The sequence below is a fragment of the Podarcis bocagei genome, assembly GCF_964188305.1.
Source record: "Podarcis bocagei genome assembly, chromosome: 12".
Lineage (NCBI taxonomy): Eukaryota > Metazoa > Chordata > Lepidosauria > Squamata > Lacertidae > Podarcis > Podarcis bocagei.
In genome coordinates this window covers 59563339-59577635 of record NC_138137.1, presented here as the reverse complement: position 1 = coordinate 59577635, position 14297 = coordinate 59563339, and the positions used below count along the sequence as shown (strand labels likewise).

The 14297-nt window shown below is 45.4% G+C and overlaps 1 protein-coding gene across 1 annotated transcript in view; it reads left to right on the top strand.

The window, feature by feature from the left end:
• Positions 1-461: 461 nt before the first annotated feature.
• SMARCC1 (SWI/SNF related BAF chromatin remodeling complex subunit C1) overlaps positions 462-14297 on the top strand; it is a 99058-nt gene continuing 85222 nt past the window's right edge. Inside the window, exons 1-6 of the mRNA XM_081163504.1 lie at positions 462-827; positions 5839-5958; positions 7042-7127; positions 8696-8777; positions 10880-10972; positions 13637-13706. Coding sequence (XP_081019630.1) covers positions 516-827; positions 5839-5958; positions 7042-7127; positions 8696-8777; positions 10880-10972; positions 13637-13706 — 763 coding nt within the window. The 5' untranslated portion in view covers positions 462-515. The remainder of the gene's footprint in view (positions 828-5838; positions 5959-7041; positions 7128-8695; positions 8778-10879; positions 10973-13636; positions 13707-14297) is intronic.

Genomic DNA, 14297 nt, shown 5'->3' with positions numbered 1-14297 from the left:
ACCCTGCTGCTGCTGCTGCTTCCTTCCTGCCAGGCTCGGGCTGCTTCTTTTCCAGGGCTGGGGGATCGGCTTTCCCTGCCAGTGAGGCTTTGCCCGCCTGCTGCTCCAGCTCCCGCCACGCTGCTCCGCCCGGCAGCGACCAGAACAAGGGCCGCTCAGCGCGCAGGCGCACAGCTTTTCCCGGCACGCCTGCGCAGAGAGGGGGTGGGAAAAGCGCTCCAGCCTCGCCCATGCGCACATCCTCCAGGAGGCGTGGCCCGCCCCCACCTGGCGCCTGCGCGGAGAGGGCGTCGCAAGGGGGGCGGCCGTATCAACGGCCCTTGGTGCGCATGCGCCCGGCCAGCACTCCCGCCTCCTGAGCCAGCGCGAGGAGCCGGCGTCCCGCGCGCACGCGGGCGGGCGGGGAAGGCGCCGCGTGAGGCAAGAGCGAGGGGGAGGCTGGTCCGCTGCGCGTGCGCGCGGGAGAGTGGCGGCGGTGTGGCAGCCGCCGCCGCGGCGTCCCGCGGGCTCTGCGCATGCGCGGGGCCAAGAGAGTGGGAGGCGTCGGGCCCCGGCGGCGGAGGAGGCGCGGAAGGCCGGGAAGGACAATGGCGGCGGCGGCGGCGGCCGCCTCAGCAGCAGCCGTGCCTGCAGGCGGCGGCGGCGGCGGCGTCCTGGGGTCTGCGGCGGCGGCGGGGGGCGCGCCCGGCTCGGGGGTCTCCTCCGCCGCCCCGTTGTCGGCGTCGCGGCGCAAGGACGGCGGCCCCTCGGGGAAGTTCTGGGAGAGCCCCGACACCGTCTCTCAGCTGGACGCCGCGCGGGCCTGGCTCGGCAAGCACTGCAAGAAGGTGAGGAGGACCAGGCCCCGGCGGCAGCGGCGTCGCCTGAGGAGAAAGAGGCCTCGCCTTCTTCCCCTCAGGGGGCCTCGCCGCCTCCCCTCCCTCTTTCTCCTCACGGGCCCCTTTCCTTCCCTCGGCGAGGGAGGGCGGGAGGGCGGGGCCTCAGGGGGAAGCCGCCCCCTCCCATCCCTGGCACCGGACCCTCTGCCCGAGGGAGCCTCCCTCTCGCGGGGCTGGCGGAGAGGGGGGCATGACAAAGGGAGGCGACAAAACAAACCCCAAGATGGGAGGTGATCTGGCGCGGGGGGGGTGTCCTTTGAAGTGCTGCAGAAATCAGCGGGGTTTACTCCCGAGTAAGGATGTGCAGAATGAGGAGGAGGGAAGCCGGGTGGGGACTCAAAGGGGGCCAGGTGTAGGCGAGGGAATGAAGAGCGACACTGGGATGTGAGGGATGGGCGTCCTCTCTGGAGGGTTGTTTCCCATTATAAAGAGTATTTGAGGGGTGGATCAACAGGACTTCAGCCAGCCGACTTCCTTTGGGACTAATGGGTTGCATGTAAACACGCTTGTGCAGGTTGCATTTTGCAATAAGCAGGTGCTGAATTGTTGGCAGGCGGAAGGGTGACCCTTTTCGGGTCATGTGGTTTGTGTTTATCTTGTGAATGTAGATGTTTACATACAGAATAAGTATTGGAGGGGAGGAGGGTCATTGGTTTGTTCTTGTTTTCATTATATATTTTGTATTTTTTTATCTTGTGTTTTTATGCTGTGAGCTTCCCTGAGACCTGCAAATGAAGGGTGGCGCGCAAATTCAATAAATGAATAAATAGAAGGGGTGTGTGTGGCTTAAGAGAGAAAGGAACTGAATGGAGTGTAATCCTGAGAATAGTTGGGGGCAGGGACCTAGACTCCTTGTCTCCTGAGAATGGTAGTTTAAAAGGGGAGTGGCTTGTGCAAATTGGTTCAGACTTGGTCAGGGTGTCCTGTTACCTACCTGGGTTTAGGGGAAAGAGGATAGCCTTTTCCAGCTGAATGGGAGCTCTTGTGTGAAGCGAAGGGGGCGGGCTCTGTGCGGAAGAGGCAAGGTCTTTGCTTTCCCTGGGAAGAGCTAACAAAGGGCCAGCTGCCTCTTCACCCTGCAGTTGTGGGGCTTGTTATGTTAAAGCTGTTCCTGCTTCAAATATCAGGTTGCTGTTACTCTTTATTTTCAGCTTTTCTGCAGGGTGGGCTATAAGAGATCAGAGGGATAATGTGTGGTGGAACAAAACGGGGGAGGAAGGAGGTTGTCCATTTGTAAAGGTCCCTGGGGCACATGCTCAGTGTGGTCTTTTGTCCTAAGAGGACTTGCGGGCCTAGATGTGTGAGCTGACAGGGTCATCAGTTTCATTTAAGTCTAGCTGAAGCTGTACAGTATTTGCGTTAATTTCTGAGGTGGTGATGAAACCGTGAAGTGTGTCCAAGGTCCTCTGTGTGTAGCCAAGCAATTACGTACCATGTGGAACTTTAAATATGGGCTTGTTTCCCCTTTTTACGAGATGTCTTGGCATAGTAAAAGGGATAATGTTCATAGCAGCATATAATCTCTGAGACAGTTAAAACATTATTAACATAGCAGTAAAAAGCATTATTGAAGTCTCAGAGGTTAGCGAATGAAACTGTTGGAAGTGTTCTTTAAAAGCATGAATGTAATAGATGAGGAAATAATTACAACCAATGCAGGAACCCAGGGCATAGATACAGAATTAAAACTACATTTACGTGTTTCCCTAGACCCAGAGATATGTGATGGCTTTGTTATTCCCTTTTTGAGGATGGAGCTTGGGAGGATGGTTGCCATCCAGCTCCATGCGTGGCTGGAAGAATCAGATTACCTGGACCCATTTCACTCTTGTTTCAGGCCTAGTTTTGCCATTGAAGAAGCCTTGGTTGATGACCTGTGTTGGGAGAGGATTGACCCTCTTGGTTTTTCTCTCAGTGGCTTTTGATACTGTTCTCCATGGTATTCATCTGGAGGGCACTGCTGGCTGTGTGTTGAAGGCAGAGTGATATGGTGGTTCTGTTCTGTCTTATCCGTACGGCAGTTTCCAGAGAGTGGCAGTGGGGGACTGTTGTGTGAGCCCATAGCAAGCCGGCTATGTGATTCTGGGGCTCCTTCCTGACCCCCATGCCTTTTAACATCTGTATGAGTGGTTATCAGGGTAGGGTTGGAACAGAGTCTTTAGTATGCGGTTGACACCCAGCTCCTGTTTCTCTCTTAATCAGTTAAGGCTGTATAACTGCTCGATCGGTGCTTTGAGGTAGAAATGCTTTAGTTGGGGGCCAGAAAACTGAAGTTAAACCCAATAAAACAGGTGCAGTGTCTTTGTAGCTCTTATGTCCAGGAATTGGGTAAGAGGCATGGAGTTGCAATCCCCTTGAAGTGGCCAGGTGCATACCTTGGGAGTAGTCCCAGATCTCTCTTTTTGTGGAAGCCAAAGTAGCATCAGTGGTATTTCTAACATCTACTGGTTCACCAACTACGGCCATTCCTGGTTCGGTATAGCCTGGCTGCAGTAGTCCTCACCCCCTCATTACAAGCGGACTGATGCTGTATAAGAATGAAAAGGTAGTGCTCTGGAGAACTCTGCTGGAGTAACTGTGCTGTAACTGTGGTGTCTACCTTTGTCCAAATCTGAGCCCCTTTATTCCTAAAGGACAGCACAACTTAGAGGAGGCTGCTAAAGATTTCAGAACAGTGCTTCGTGGGCCAAATGTCAAAAGGGCATTCATCACTCAGAAAAGCTCTGCTCAATGGCTGTTTGCAAACTCAGCAATGACAGAGAAGCAAGCTTTCTTTGTTGCTATCACTGCCACATGGTTAGTGTAGTAGTGCATTCTCACCCATGTTCATTTAGAGTCGAAGGTTGATGCCACCTGTGCTCTTGCTGTCAGTTCTGCTGCTTCAGTGTACACATGTCATTAGAGTACCAAGACAGCCCCATGGTTGACATGGATGCTGTGAAGTCCCAAGACAGCCACCCAGCTCCTGTCATCAGAAAGATGGCAGTCTCTTTCACCTTCCCTGTCTTCGACACTTAACTCCCCTGGTCCACCTCTAACAAAACACCAGGCAGCAGATAACATTCAAGTGAATAACAGTGTTGTAAAGTAAATAATTAATGCCAGGGGATACCAGACTAGGAGATGCTTGCAGTATAAAAATACCAGGGACAAATCACACCCCAGCTTTTACCTGGGATCAAAGAGGCTCTCAGAATCACTGAGAACTACCAAGTGCTTTGCCTCTGAAGTGCTGCACAGTGTCAGGTGCGATACACTTCCCCATCTCTTGCCAAAGGGCTCAGGCAGCCTTGCCAATAAGCCCACAGAAATTACTAACCTGCAGTTTTATTTTTTCTCATAAAGTGGTTGGCAGAGGCTGAACTCTTTTTATGAAGGAAAAGGGAGACTAGTAAGACTGACTTTGCTTCTGTGCAGAGTGCAGAGGAGGGAATTTCCCTTTGTTCCTAGCTCAGAAATTCAGGGAGATACCAGAGAGATTCAGTGAAGGTGGCGCTTGGCTTCCTTCATGCCCATGTGATATAAATACAACACTTCTTTGTCTCCAGCAGATGGCAGCCCAGTGCCCACTCACCTGTGTGTGATTATTCCACATCACCTGTGATAATGCAAGACTAGATATGTGGGGAGGGTTAAGGCTTAGTGGGGACCATAAGCAATGCCTACCTAGACCAAACTTTCAACTTTCTGTGAAGTACCATTTCTTTTACACATCTATCAGTGCACATGGTAGTTTACAGCATAAGTGAAAAAACTGGGTTGCTGTGCAAAGGAAGTGACTGCTTTGAAATTTGACAGTCAAGATGACAGAGGAAAGGGATGTGAGCGGCAATGGAAGTTCAGGATACTGGTGAACAAATGTCAATACACAGACCTTGTTCCAATTGGGTATGAAGACGGGGTGTCAGGCAAAGGCTCCACGGAAAGGATTTTGAAGATCACTTTAATTTGTGAAATGTTCATACCAATGTGCGTTTCTCTTACTGGTGCAAGCTCATGCATTTGAACAGTGGACAAAAATGTGAACGTAATCTTGGGTGGTAAATGGTTATCAGCTTTGTCCACTGTTAGACGTTGTTTATAAGAAGTGCATGCAATATAAATAGGGTGCCCTTTAATGCCTGAGAGACTGGGACACGGGTGGCGCTATGGGTTAAACCACAGAGCCTAGGACTTGCCAATCAGAAGGTCGGCGGTTCGAATCCCCACGAAGGAGTGAGCTCCCCTTGCTCTCTCCCTGCTCCTGCAAACCCAGCAATTCAAAAGCACACCAAAAAGTGCAAGTAGATAAATAGATACCGCTCTGGCGGGAAGGTAAACAGTGTTTCCGTGCGCTGCTCTGGTTCGCCAGAAGCTGCTTATTCATGCTGGGCACATGACCTGGAAACTGTACGCCGGCTCCCTCGGCCAGTAAAGTGAGATGAGCGCCGCAACCCCAGAGTCGGTCACAACTAGACCTAATGGTCAGGGGTCCCTTTACCTTTACTAATGCCTGAGAGATGCCCAGAGTGGCTGGGGCAACCCACTCAGATGAGTGGGGTACAAATAATTTATTATTATTATTATTAGTAGTAGTATTAGCAGCAATAGTAGTAGTATACTGTAGTGTTGAACACAGGAGTAGTACTGGCCTTGCCAGTGATGGTTTGCATTTAATGTATTGAAAACTAATAGCAGCTTATATGAACTTGGCAAATTTAAATCTAATGACAGCTCCTCTTTGACTGACTAGCTACTAACTTGTGTTGCAGAATAACTGCTAAAAGTCAGGATTAAAAAGTCACCAACATGGCAGAAATGAACCTTGAATTAAACTGATAAGAACAGATACTACACTTGATCTTAGCCAAAAGGCCGAGAAGCGAAGTGAATTTGTGGCGTTAAAGTTGCTATAGCTTGTGAGTGACTTTCCAGATGAGTGAAAAGACAAAGATTGATTTGGGAAATGTTTGCTTTTCAGTATGTTCAAGCAGATGCTCCTACCAATAAAACACTGGCTGGCCTTGTGGTGCAGCTGCTGCAGTTTCAGGAAGATGCCTTCGGAAAACATGTTGCCAATCCTGCCTTTACAAAGTTTCCTGTGAGTATTTAAAATGCTCTTGTAATGTTTCTTCAGCTGTTGTGTTTGCTATAGACTTCAAAGTAAATAGGTCTACAGCTGCCTTCTGAAAAAGCTGGGAGTGGGAGGCTGTATTTGAACCCAGAAGCAAAAGGATTCTTCCTGTTTCACTTGGTGTCAGAAACACAAGTTGACAAATTTAGCCTTCACTCTTCGTAATTCTTGTGCTGTTATATCTGCTAACAACCCTGCAGGGTTCAATATACTAATAATACTGTAGGATTAAATCAGAGCTGGGCTTTGTTTTGAGACTTTAATACATAAGTAGATGGAACCCAAATATGTGCTTGGTCCAAGCCGTTTAGGATTTCATAGGTAATTGCCATCATCTTGAGTTGCGATTACTTTTGTGAACTTCAAGATGGCAAACTCAGTGATGGCATGCATTTCAATTTTTGTCTTTATGATTTAAATTAAATAGATCAGTCTTGATTACTCCTACTTATGTAGTGCTTGTTGGCAACAGTACTGGAGCAACTTGAGAGATCATGTATTTTATTGTAGAATATTTCACTACACCCCTGAGAAGAGGAATAGCTAGGATAGTCACACACATAGGACTGACTAGACCTCAAAGGGTCCTGATTTGGTGCTGAGTAATTCTCTAGGACCCTGACTTTGTTTGGGTTCATATTATTTGCTTCTACTTGGTTGCACCAATTAATTAGGAGGGTAGGGGTGAGATAACTGTTCACATACACTCTGGGAGTTGTTTCTGTGCAACACATGGCCTGTCAATTTTTGCACTACAGTTTTGCAATGCTGCAGTGTACTGTTTAATATTTTAGATTTTAAGGACAGTATGCAGGACCCAAATGAAACTTGAAATCTCTAACATTGTGGTGTGGGTGGGAGATACAGGAGACCAGTGAGGTGTGTGTACTTTGAGTTTCAGCCTGCCAATACTTTGCTCAAATAATGTGATTCCCCCCCCAACTGGTTCCTTGGGAGGCTTGTACTGTTTAATATTCCGCTGCTTCACTGCTTGCTTCTGCTTTTGTTACTGTGAGTATGAATGTCACCTTGATATTTTCTCTGTTTTAGGCAAAGTGCTTCATGGACTTCAAAGCTGGAGGAACACTATGTCACATTCTTGGTGCTGCATATAAGTACAAAAATGAGCAAGGATGGTGAGTCTTTTTCTTTTCATCTTTTCCACAGAATTCCCAAGTCCTGCTCAAGAGTATGCGCTTAGTTTTAGGTGGACAGATGAAAATGATTTTATTTCAAAGAACTTGAATTTAAATCAGGGTTTTCATTGAAAAATTACCCTTTTTATTCTTTCCTGTATGTTGTTATTTTGTAATATAGTGGGTTGGGTCCATAGATAAGCATGGCAAAGTTGACTTTCTAATAATAATAATATTAATAAAAATAATTTATTTGTACCCCGCCCATCTGGCTGGGTTTCCCCAGCCACTCTGGGCGGCTTCCAACAAAGATTAAAAATACATTAAAATGTCACACATTAAAAACTTCCCTGAACAGGGCTGCCTTCAGATGTCTTCTAAATGTCAGGTAGTTTTTCTCTTTGACATCTGGTGGGAGGGCGTTCCACAGGGCAGGCGCCACCAACGAGAAGGCCCTCTGCCTGGTTCCTTGTAACTTGGCTTCTCGCAGTGAGGAAACTGCCAGAAGGCCCTCGGCGCTGGACCTCAGTGTCCGGGCAGAAAGATGGAGGTGGAGACGCTCCTTCAGGTATACTGGACTGAGGCCTAACACACACACACACAGAGAGAGAGAGAGAGAGGGAGAGAGAGAGGTTCTATAGATTCTGTGGGGTCAGGTAGTCTGGCATGTCCAGGGGGCAGGGTGTGTGTGAATCATGTTGTAGCAACTTCCGGAGGCAGAGGAAAGTTTGCTTCCTCTGTCTAGCTTCATGCTTATCTGTGGATCCTATCCGGTGATTTTATATGCCATTAGAGAACTTCTGAAGCAGAGTGGCATAACATTTTTAAAATAGTCGCTTGTTTTTCCTTTGACCGCTCAAATTTCCTTTCAGACCTTGTTAGTGTTTCAGATTCTGGCATTCACTTCATGATGAGTGAGGATAAAGGAACAAACAGATGCCAGGAGCAAACAGGGCAAGAGCATTAGATCTCATTCTTCCCGGTAATTTTGAAAATAATCTAGCTGGCTGCTATCCTTAAACAAAACACTGGATTAGTTTTTGGATTGAGCCAGTGATGCAACTCTTGATATTTTCAAGGCTTGGAGAAGAGAAGAGGAGGAAAGAAAACAGTTTAGTCCATACACTTGTATGCATACATGATTCTCCTGTTGCACATAGGGTCTGTGGTGAAGATAATGGACTGCTGGAATTCCATTATAGGGCTGCTTATTTTCCTTTTGATGCATAGCATTTTTCTGGGGTATCTCCCTTCCTCCAAATCATAGATAATTGGGGTTGTTCTCACTGCCTTTATTTTTTGTCTGGCCTCGTCTTCCTTTCGCTTGCTCCACCCCATTAAGTTGCGGTTCCTTGGAGTGCCCTAAGTCTAAAGGCTCCCTAGGAAATGTTTCTGTATGTATGGACAAAACTTCTGATGGAATTGATGGGAAAAGGTGTTTCCTTATCACATGCACAGGACCATCAAAGACTCTTTACTATAATTATCAGATGCTGTCTTGAATTATCCCAAACATGTCTAGAGGTTTTTATCTATTCTAAGTACTATATAAATGTTTTTTGTTGCAGGCGCCGATTTGATTTGCAGAACCCTTCCCGAATGGATCGAAACGTCGAAATGTTTATGAATATTGAAAAAACATTGGTGCAGGCAAGAATTCTGTTGATGAATTTATGGTCTTCTGTGTGAAAAATTATTTTCTAGCTTTAAGGCTTGCTGTAAATGTGGTCACAGGCCCACCTGTGAACGTATGTAAAAATTGCATTTGTAGCTTGCTAGCATATTGTCCCATTAAAAATATAGATTAGCAGGAGGATAAGGGGATAAATATGTATGTACCAGTAGTTAAGAATTCAGGAAAGGAAGCAATTATTTTAATTTCTAAAGCAGGATTATCACTTATAGAACAATTAATTGGCACAAAGTTCTTCAGTCTTGCCTACCTTCACAATAACTCTGTGAGGCAGATCAGTCATGTTTGGGATACTGCAGCAGAGCAAGCATGATTTTCCTGGAGCCATATGGCAGAGGTTCCCATGCTAGTGCACTTGATTATGCTTGCAAAATTCAGTTCTTAATTTAGTAAACAATTTATGTACTGCTTGGTTATAACAAAACCCTACACAAATGAACCTCAAAATAATAAGTTACATTTCAAACTGTCCTGCAAAGGAGGCATGGACAAAGAAAACCACAAATGGTGATCCTATAGCTCACTTTCTCTTCAGCTGTTGATACTTCACCAGCAAACCTGCTGGGCTCTGATGATCAATCATGTGCTGGCATGTCACCCGCACAAACTTAGCTTAAGAACTGAGAGCAGTATTCTGTTCAACTCACCACTTTGCGTGTATACCTGAGATTTAGCTGTCTTTGAGTTCACCTTGACAGACTTCTGCAATGTGAAAATTTCCATCTCTACCAGCAGAAGTTAGCCTTATAAAAGATACTGGCTGGGATCCATAGAGATCATCATCATCTATTATTATTATTATTATTATTATTATTATTATTATTACTATTATTACTATTATTACTATTATTATTTTATTATTACTATTACTATTACTATTACTATTATTATTATTATTATTATTATTATTATTATTATTATTATTATTATTTATATTCTGCCCATCTGACTGAGTTGCCCCAGCCACTCTGGATTCCCTTATGATAAAGCACATCTAGTGGGATGTTTACTTGGCACAGCCAGTGGCGTAGCGTGGGTTGTCAGCACCCGGGGCAAGGCAAGTAATTTGCGCCCCCTAACCCGTGGATTTGTGCCCCCTAACCCGTGGATTTGCGCCCCCTAACCCCCAGATGTTGCGCCCGGTGCGGCCGGCCCCCCCCTGCACCCCCCACGCTACGCCACTGGGCACAGCAGATCCCCATTCCTTATGAGAGACTGCTTTGAAAAGTCCCTCAGTTTCATACATGGTTTGACACATGATGCAGGAGGCTGCTGCTGCTGCTGCAGACATAGGAAATCCAAACCAACACGGCAGATACTGTTGCTTTCCTGGTTGTGGGAATAATGAGATATTAATTGTGATGGACCGAGCCCTAGTGTGGAATAAACTAGCCCTGGTACATGTTAATGCTCTTGATCCTTGATTCTTTTTGTTTCTCAGTGGAACTCTTGGCTGCTTATAGTGTCTCTGTGCACTGAGCGACAGCCGAATACTAGCACAGTGTGGGGAAAGTAAATGGAGAAGTTTTCCTCCTCCTTGTGGTACTGGAACCAAATGAGGTTCTCCAGTGAATCTGGGCAGAGATTCAGGACATACAAACAGGAAGTATTTATTCAGATAGTGCACGCAGGTGTGTGTCCCCCAAACTTAAGATGGAGATTATATTCCAGAACCCGTATGCATAAGAAAAATTGCATAAGTGGAGAGCACCCTTTAAACGCCCTCTCTGTCACACTGTCTCCAATCCAGACAAAGAATACTGTATACAAAAATATTCACAACTAGAATGGGAGCTCTGGGGTCGGCTGGAGGATGTGCGGGAAACAGCTACTTCTGCTACCGCTTTTACTGGCTGTTAGGCACAGAGGCTGAGCAGCCTAAGCAAAGCCCGGCTGCACCTCTTTGGGGCTTCCTTTGCCCTCACAGATCTTCGGGCTCCAGGGAGGGTGCCATTTCCAGGTTGTGTGTAATGGATTACCATACCATAGTTGTGCCGGTAATCTCTATTACTGGTTTTTGTTTTTAATAAAATGGTCTTTCCTTTATTTTCTCTTCCAGAATAACTGTCTGAGCAGACCAACCATCTACCTCGTACCAGAAATTGAACTGAAGTTAGCTAATAAGCTAAAGGACATTGTCAAACGTCACCAGGTATCAGGGACATCAAACATTTAGCATGTCAAATGTTGATCTGTTTAGCATACAGTGGTACCTCTCAAGACGAATGCCTCGCAAGACGAAAAACGCGCAAGACGAAAGAGTTTTCCGTTTTTTGAGTCGTTCCGCAAGACGAATTTCCCTATGGGCTTGCTTCGCAAGACGAAACGTCTTGCGAGTTCTTGCGAGTTTGTTTCCTTTTTCTTAAAGCCGCTAATAGCCGTGCTTCGCAAGGCGAAAAAACCGCAAGACGAAGAGACTCGCGGAACGGATTAATTTCGTCTTGCGAGGCACCGCTGTAATTGCAAAGGGACTCAGCACATAGGGACATAATTATTTCAGACTCCTATCTCAGGGCTGGAGAACTACTGGCCCTCCAGATGTTGGTGGACTTCCAACACAAATCAACCCCAGACAGCATGACCAATGGCCAAGGATTATGGGAGTTGTAGTTCAGCAACATTCTATTTGCTACAATCTTGGTGTGAAGTGCCTATTAGTAATATCTTCATTATTTGCTACCTTTCAACCTGGGGTCCACATTGCTCTGGACTGTAGAGTGGGAGCTGCTTTCCTCATAAGCCCTTCCTCTCTGAGAGAACAGCTAGGGAAGAACTTCAACTGCAGTGGCTGTCTTGTCTTCTCTTCTCCACAGCTGAAAAGGGGCTCCTGGGGACGTTTGTCCACTGGCCTCATAACCTGGAACAAGCACTGGTCAGCTTCTTGTCGTAATGGCAAGATTCACTCCTTGACTTAATGACACCAGGGATTAGCTGTGTGAATTGGAAGAGGCTTTTTCCTCCCTCTTCTCCTCCACTCCACAAGGAAATGAGGGGAACATGCCAGCAGTCTTTAGTTTTCCTATTGGAAATTAACTTCTCACCCAAATAGTTGAAGGGAAACCTTAGAATACATACATAGGTACATACATATGTAATTTCATTTGTATGCCACCCTTCCACAGTTCAGACCATCCTTAAGGCTGCTTACAACATGAAAAAACGTGTAATTGCAATGTAACAGGAGAAGTCCTAAACAGTCTTCCTTTGGCAATCCCTCGTAGCCGAGTAAGATTGTCTTCCATAAACACGGTTTTAACAATGAGTCCGTAAGTGACTGTGGAGGCCAATTCTGGATCCACACGTCCTTCCACAGTGGGGACATTGGTTCCGGGTGGGAGTTGATCACTGTGTGGATTTGCCAAGCGTGCCTTCCTCTTGGCACGTTTCTCCCTTTCGTCCTGAGTTCGAGTGTCTTCAAAGCCCATGACACCTTTGGTAAAGGCTGTTCTCCAATTGGAGCGCTCATAGGCCAGTGTTTCCCAGTTATCAGTGTTTATACTACATTCTTTAAAGATTTGCCTTGAGAGAGTCTTTAAACCTCTTTTGTTGATCACCAGCATTTCACTTTCCATTTTTAAGTTGGGAATAGAGTAGTTGCTTTGGAAGTCGATCATCAGGCATCCTAAACAATAAATGGAACATTAAAAAATACACACCCAAGCAGAACAATTCCCACAAAAACCATTAAGATCTAAAATAAAAATGCATAACAGCAGCAGCATCCCTCTTCCCCCAAAATCCTTACACAGTACACTAGACCAAGAATCTGTTCAGCAGCCTCAGCTTGTGTAGCTGGGGTCAGTCAGAGTCCCGCCCTCCCAAGCCAGGTGGGAAAAGGCCTGCAAGGCAGGGAGCAGGTCTTCTAGGACTCACAGCCAAAATGGTCTCTAAGAATAGACTTAAGTGTATTGTGCTTCTCGCTAAAAGCAGCTTAGTGTTTATATAGCTTGTGAAATCAGCAGTGGATTACAGCGTATTAATGTTAAGTTGTCTTAACATTAAGGGCAGGTGGCAGCATGTCCACTTAATCTAAAATTATGGCATTCACTAAAGTGGGCCCTGGCAGGTGGAAAATATGCTCTTAAATTTTATTAAATATAAGAAACAGCTTATTGATTAAGTATAGAAAGAACATCATGCAAGACATCAGGTTTCCACATCGCTCAAAACAATGTCAGGTCAAGTTGATTTAAATGATACTAACATAATGCAGTTGGTTTATTATATATTGATGACATGATATAATATTTATAAAAGCCCGCTGAAAAAGAACGCACCAGACAGGAGTCTTTTGTTTCCTTTGTTAGCTGGAGGGGATAGCAACTTAGAAAAAAAACCCCACAAGTAATGAAAACATTTGCCTATAGCTTTTAAAACAAATCTGCATTTAAAAGTGGTAGGAAATCTGAATTGCAAATGATGATGCTTACAAAACAATTTATGTATAAACTAGTGTATAAGAAATCTAATGTGCAGATTCACGGTGGGATCAGTGCTGGGTGATGCTCGTAGTTTATTTGAATTAATAGATGACTCTCCTGTATCTCGAAAGAAAGAGGAAGCAGTTTAGACTACTTCATTTGCACTAATGGCTGGATTTTTTCAGGGCTTTTCCTTGGTAAGAAACCAAAATGGGTGTGCTCTTACTATACCCAGTTGAGGAAATGGGGCCTATAGATCACTACTCCGATGCCATCTAGTGTCATGTTGTATCCAGGCTCCAAATATGGCATGTTGCTGGGAAAGGAAGGTGATTCTTTATGCATTTATTCCTTTACATATTTCTGATGCAATACCTGTTTCTGTTCTGTCCTAGGGCACAGTCACAGATGAGAAGTCTAAAGCCACCCACCATATTTATCCTGTTCCTACCTCATTGGATGAAGGTAAAATACATTCATTCATCCATTCATTCATTTCTTACTACTTAACCTCAAGGGTCTTTGGACCAAAAGCTGATATAGAAGTATTCTAAGTAAATGAAATATTTTGTACCAATCCCATCAGTTTTGTGATAAAAAAAGATTAAAATAAATACTAAGGAGGTGTTCTGGAGAGTGGAAAGCATCAATTTATTCATTATACAAAGTCAAATGAGATGTGTCTGAAACCTATTGGGTAGTTTGATCAACATAACTTTTTTCATTCAGTTTACAGACCTTGGAATGGGGGAAATGGTTTTTGAGCATTACCTGGGATATCACAGGGAAATATCTTAATAGGTTTCAGGGTACTGAGGTTTGTATATAACTTCATTTATGCTGTCAGTGCCCACAAAGCAAATGCATACAGGTGGATAATACAATACCCTGCCCCACATGGGGTAGGGTATTTTAATTTTGACAGTGGAGGAGATTATCTTGGTGTAGAGAAATGTCAAAGGTAAGCAGCATGAATCTAAGCAAATGTGATTAGATGTACTTAGGCTTTGTTTCAATTTAGGATGAGAAGGTGTGGGGTCTCACAGTAAAGATGGG